The sequence below is a fragment of the Coenobita brevimanus genome, chromosome 80 (genome assembly GCF_032717465.1).
Source record: "Coenobita brevimanus isolate Jiangsu-jjx chromosome 80, ASM3271746v2, whole genome shotgun sequence".
NCBI classification, from domain to species: Eukaryota; Metazoa; Arthropoda; class Malacostraca; order Decapoda; family Coenobitidae; genus Coenobita; species Coenobita brevimanus.
In genome coordinates this window covers 21,900,437-21,907,262 of record NC_137033.1, presented here as the reverse complement: position 1 = coordinate 21,907,262, position 6,826 = coordinate 21,900,437, and the positions used below count along the sequence as shown (strand labels likewise).

The following is a 6,826-nucleotide window of genomic DNA, read 5'->3' as shown; positions in this document are numbered from 1 at the left end:
AAAGGAGATGCAAGGGGGATTTGATGTAGCCTTCACTATCTGCGTCACTTCAAGCCGTCTCTCCTTGTATGCACAAATTCGTTTGGTAGGCTGAATGCAACAATAAAAGAAAAAATATATATGCCATATTCGGGCTGAAGGGCCGATATTTCAATGTCTTCTGTAGGGCTGGTTTGCCATTTTCTCGCAATTTCCAGCGACGAATGCAAAGAAAAAATATTATGAATCCTGCACTTGACTTATAACGAAGACTGATTTAATAACATTCAGAGGACCAGGAGCGGCTTCTCTCACTTCCTCAACCAGGTAACCAACTCAAAGACGTATTCTAAGTGGCATAGGAAGCTTCGTAGCATCTCCTTAACGATTTATTTTGCATTTTACACCTTCACGTTCCCCCTTATTCTATTTAACATTGCTTTTCATGATGATATTATGTACATCAGTAACACACAAGAGGACACTTAGGTGCAGATACAGGATAAATCTCTAAGTAAGAAGTGCTACGATATCTCAAATACAGCTTAGAATACGGGCGTTAATCTGATGACGTATTCCACTGGTTTTGTTTTTTCCCTCGATTAACTCCACACGATTTTCTTCAACTAAGGAAAAATCCCTTGTTGAAAGGGGGTATATGAGGTCTGTAATATGCAACCCATCCAGTTCGAACAGTCTCTCCTAGCTGAAGAAAACCGTCTGCTCGTATAAAAAATGAACCCCAAACGACGTCATCGGATTGATGGGGTTTACTATCCGCCGTGTAAGCAGCTGGCCACGTCACAGGCATCCTGATGTTAGTGTCTCATTTTTTCTTGTAAAGACACAAAATATATACAGTATATATCTTTTACATAAGAAATTTTCGTTAGATTCTATATATTCTTCATGCTATAACATTCTCTTGCACGATATACAAAGTGCATTGAAGCATGATTTTCTAGGAAGTGACGAAAAAAAAAAGAGTGACTATCGGACTTCCAGACTGCTTAAATATCACTGCCTCTCTTCTACACTGTCTAACTATGGAACGCATATTCAAGGCATTTCGTAATTTGAATTTACTAGTATCTTATTAAAGTTCACATGGTATCAAAATAATTTTCTCTTCTTTTACTTCTCTAATTAGAAAAAACTCACCATCGATCGTTAAGAACTGCCTTTAATAACATCACAACAGCCTTTTCACACTTCTTTCGCTCTCTTGCTTGCGCTCTTATATACCACCTTAGGTCTATGGGCCGTATTGTGGGTGGCATGGGAGATTTCGTGGCACCTTTTTCTTAGCAACTTATTGCGCAGATTGCTTTTGCTATTCCCTTTTATGCTATTCATATATTTCAACCAACGATATACTTTGTCATAGTAACGAATAAGTGGATAAAAATGCGAACTATGCATAATAATTCGCCAAAGAAAAGGTGTTACGAAGTCTCGAAAAACCACTTGCGATACGAGCCTATGAGATAATGATATGTGGAGCTGAGAGGATGACGACGACGGTGGATATGACGGTGTAGGTGGTGAAGGTGATGAGGCAGAAGCGGTCCACAACCATGGCCGCAAATTTCCAGTCCACCACAATCTCGTGCACCTCTTCCTCGCTGCGCATGTGGCTCGTGATGTACCGCAGCTCCCGAAGGATGCTCTGCAGTTCGCGGGTGTTGTTGAAGCAGAAGGAGGAGTGTGGAGTGATGATTGGGCCTCCTTCCTCGTAGGACCGGCCTACGAGACGAGGATACCCGCCATTATGAGACGGCGTTCCGGTATTCATGGCCTGGATCTGTCGGATGTCGTCGTCTATGTCCAAAACGTTAGCGAGGAGTGACTTGGATGACCTCTCCTTCAGCTCCAACTCCCTCATCTTGTTAGTCATCATGATTGTCTTCCTGGTGATCTTCTTGCCTGGCCGGCTCATGCGCAGGATCCACGGCAGCCACTGGAGCAACACACACCGAATCTGTGGAAAGAACGATGGGCACACGAAAAATGTAGCACAAACCTCCATACTCCTTGAATTTGAATAAAGTTGTGTATATTGTAAAAGTATAATTATATTTCCTGGTAGGCATAAATAAAACTACTATCCCTAAACTGAAGTAATTACTATTTCTATGGAATAATAATTATAACTTTCTGTAAAATATGACAGTGACGGCACTGACAGTAAAGAACACAAAAAATAGCCTTAATTACTGCAAGGAATAAGACCACTAACTAAACACTGACTTGACTACACATTATAGTCTTCCTACCTGGACAGACTTGTGCATTCCATGAGGAGGAATAATAATAAATGCATTTTTTTGATTAAGCCATAATTCAGGATTGTAATCTTTGTTGGAGACTGAACGCAACCAAATACTTTTTTCTTTACTTGAACACCTTTTACCTGTTGCACGTCAAACATTTGTTGCATCATGGAAAAAAATAATTTTGCCCGTTTTACTGACATGGAGAGTTAGGTGAAAGTTCCCTTAGGGCGATGTCACATGAATGGTTTTTCTGACAACTTTCTCAGGTAACTATTTTGCGAACGACTTTTTCGGGGTCACTAGCGACTTTTCCTGAAGACTACAACTGAAAATGCCCGTGTTTTTGTTGTCGTGGCCCCAAGCTCATCTGGAAGTTAATCTAGTGAACTAGCAGCTGTAGTTGCCCTTTTCCTGTAGTCCATCCCCTTCCTCTAGGGGGATAGGAAAGGCCCGTGCCAAGAAAATGTCACGCAGAGTTACCACGGAATATTTACCAGGAACACCAAGCGTGTGACACCGCCTCTAGTTGCCTACAAATCAATGGATCATAACTAACGTTAAGCAATCCATTTGACAGTCACTACAGTCGTGTTGTTTTCATTTAACGGGATTAGGCCCCTCCCAGGACTTGACTGCAAGTCGTGGTTGCATGAAATTTGACGAGTCAAAGTTAAGACGTAGGAATGAGCCCCCTTGTTTACTAGCCAAATGAAAACTCCAATCTGACTACACGTGGCTATAAACTGAGCTGAAAAGGATATTGATCTCTGTCAGATAAAAGCAAACCGACTTAAATTCCCTGCACCCTTCAGCCCGAGGACATAAGCTTTGAGCTATTCTTATTCAGTTCTTTTATTACTGGTATTCATCTTAGGGAATAATTTTGTAGTGAAATGGGCAGTAAAAAGCCATATCTAACCCTCCTAGTTCAGATAAAGGTTGCTTCCTGAACGACTAAAATTGTCTGGAGGTAGCAAGAATGAAGTGCAGAATGTACCGGAGAATCACACATACAGTTATAGAAATGTTTTTTAAGAAAATACAACAGCTTATGCCCGACCTGGACCCTCATCCTCTTGTGCCTTCCTACTAAATAGCATATCCACACGTGGGTATAATTCTTCCAGTTAAATGATTCACGATGCTGTGATCTCAAGGCTGTATTGTAAACGACTTTCGAGATTTCGTAGCATCTCTTCCTTCAGCGATTTATTTTGAACACTACACCACAAAATCCTCTTCTATGCTACTGATCAAAAGTGTTTTGATTTTAATGCGACATTAAAGTATAATGCTGAGGCGTAATAGTAATACGCAAAGTTATTCGCCAAGAAGGAGGTGTTACGATGTCTTCGATGCTATCTTGAATACGGCCCCCAATACACAAGGAATACGTCATCGAAATGAAGAGATTTACCCTTTCAATCAGGTAACTATTTTTTTTAATTATTTTTTAAAAACTATCTCTAGACTCATTTATTCATCTTATGATATTTCTTTTAACTGGAGGAATTAGATGTAGCATTTTTTCCCGAGATAAACCAAATCGTCTGCAGTAGAGATGGCAAAAATGAAATACGATAATACGTCATGGGACTGAACAAGTTTAGCCTATTCTAAAGGCCTGAAAAAATAATGCAAGATGAGTTAACAATTAGGTTTCCATGCAGGCTTTCCATCCCCGGCCACAACGAACATAAGTCATCACTGGAAGGAATGCTACTGTATGACCAAACACCAGAGAGAACGTGTACGGCTGTATTCTACGTGGCTTTGGAGGTTCGTAACAAATCTTCCTCGGTGATTTATTCTATATATCACATCTTAGAATCCTGTAGTATAGCTGATGTAAATTAGGTCGACATGAAAACAATGTAAATAAAGTACAGTCAGCATCAAAAGGCCTGTCGCCTCTCCTGCTTCTGTCTCCAAGGGCACTGAAAATTAGTCTGGTGATTCGACAGCAACCAACACTTACGAAATTATTTAGCTATAGGTTAATGACACCCGTGTCATTCATTACGCATTCACTAGACAGTTTTTCAAAGTCCTCGGGAAGAAAGTTAGGAGAGGCAACAGGACATCTGATGCCAACTTTACAAGTGAATATTAAATGTAAAACATGCAAAATAACTCGCTAAAGAAAAGATGCTACGAAGCCTTCTAGGTCACTTAGAATAAGAGTGGTAAGTCCATATTCCCGTGGGCGAAGGATGCTTTCAATAACCTTCTCCTTGGCGATATATTTGCATGCTAGATATTGCTGTTCTGTTGTTATTTGTACAAACTGTGCCCATACCATATAAGAGAATTAATATGGTATAATATATAAAATATGTCGCTGAGAGAGAGGTGCTACAAAGCTTCCTAAAGCTGACGAAAGTGTGGCATTTTCGCTAACGTGGGAGACTTCGTAGCACTTCTTTACAAACGCTTTAGTTGGCGTATTACAACTTATTATTCTTGTATGTACATTTTTTTTTTTTTTTTAAATATCGACATTGTTTGCATCAATTACGCTGAGGAGGATATCAAAGTGCAATAAGCATTACAAATCACCAAGAAGAAGGTACTACGAATTCTCCTGTCAACGAGAATACTTCGCTTACACACACATCCTCTGTGTACACAGCAAGAGGGATCAGGGCATAATTGCAGGCGGAAGTAACCCTTTCGGCACGAAGACGCCTTATTATAATTTTGCTACGGTTAGATACTTTTCTTCAGCTTAGGAAAAATATCTCTAGCAGTGAATTTGAAAGTTACATCAAATCTTTACAGATGAAAAATATTTACTAAGCTGCACCAAATCGCCTGAAGGCATCAGGAATATATATATATATATATATATATATATATATATATATATATATATATATATATATATATATATATATATATATATATATATATATATATATATATATATAACCGCCGTCGAAATGAAGTAGGTAACATTTCCATGGCGACGGTGTCTGCTGTTATCATGCTCTTTGCTATGGACAGACTATTTCATTAAGTTTTAGTGAGATTTCGAACTGGAGAATTTCGATATATCTTCCAATAATCTTTTTCACTACCAGACGTCTGCTCCTAACTGAAAAAGAATTATTTGCATGTATTGAAAAATATACAAAAGGTCGTCCTCGTACTGAAATAGATAATGACAGGACTAATGAAGTAATACCACATCCTATCTGGAAGGGGGGGGGGGTTCACGTTCATAATGTATTAGAGCAGCAAGTGATAGATGAAGTTTCGTCACATTATTCCCCTCGATATTTTGACAATGGAGAGGATTAGCGTTACACAGAGGCCACATGTAACAGTGACACACCAAGCACACTGTTGGCAGGAGGTAGTAGGGACAGGGGAGAGATGGGAAATACGGGAAGGGGAGATCAGGGAGGAGGAGAGAGGAAAGAAGGGAAGGGAGGAGATGGAGGGAGGAGAAGGGACAAGAGAGAGAGAGAAAAAGGAGGGATGAGAGGAGCAAGAGAGAGGGGAGGGGACAAGAGAAAGAAGACAGGGAAAGAAAGAAATGGAGGAGCAGCAGCAGGGAGGAGAGGGAGGTGGCAAAGAGGAAATGGGACATGGGGAGATGCAGAACGCAAGAATGGGGGACACGAGAGAAGGTACGGGAGGAAGGAGAGAGTATGACCAAGGAGAGGGGAATAGAGGATACAGGATGGAAGAAAGGGGACTTGGGGGAAAAGACGGTACATGAAAAATGAGAGGGAACGCGATAGACGGAAGAGGACAGGAGGAAGAAGAGAGAAGAAGCAGGGAGGAACGAAAATGTAGGAGAGGATAACAGCGAGGAGAGGGGAGAGAATAATGAGGAGAGACAGAATAGAGACGAGAAAACGAGACAGTAGAGAAAAGAGGAGAAAGAGGGTGGCGGTGACTGAAGGAGGTTGCATCATGTTACTGGTCAAGTTCTAATCCTGCCATTAATCACACAAACACTAACAGTGTGGGAAGACGCTACGGAGTTATGGAACATTTCCTGATGCAAAACGGAACTATGCTTAATCTTACAGTGTTTTATGGAAAACAGAACGAATTTTATGCCACACATTAAAACAAGCATGTTTTGAAGAAAGAACAGAATTGCGAAAAAAGAAGTTTTCTGACGAAACATGGCTAGGAATTCTAAAATTATGCAACTTTCTCATCCAGGGCGGACCTACAGTTATTTCGCAAAAATTTTAGTGCAAGACGGTTTGGTACATTAGCATGTTCATTTAGCTGTGACTACATTAAGTATTTTAGCTCATCATCGTCCATTATTATTTTCCTACGCTCCTGACATGTTTAGTTCCCTTTTCATTTTCTCCTTCATTTGTCACTGGTGATATTTCTCTCTGGCTGTCTTTAGAACTTTATCCTAACATCTTATTTTCTTTCCCAGTTTTCCCATAATTTATTAAAAGTAATGCTAGTTTCTGTGAAACCGATTTTTTATGTTCTGCTACGGAAACATCAACATCTGACAGTAAGGGAACAATCAGTGTTGAGTTCGTGTGCTAGAAATTAATGTTGTAGATAGAGAGGAAAATAGTTCACGA

General features: G+C 40.1%; 1 protein-coding gene across 1 annotated transcript in view; it reads right to left on the bottom strand.

Moving 5' to 3' along the window:
- Positions 1 to 1,459: 1,459 nt before the first annotated feature.
- Positions 1,460 to 6,826, bottom strand: part of LOC145409232 (neuronal acetylcholine receptor subunit alpha-7-like) — a 421,705-nt gene continuing 416,338 nt past the window's right edge. Inside the window, exon 10 of the mRNA XM_080279715.1 lies at positions 1,460 to 1,960. Coding sequence (XP_080135841.1) covers positions 1,460 to 1,960 — 501 coding nt within the window. The remainder of the gene's footprint in view (positions 1,961 to 6,826) is intronic.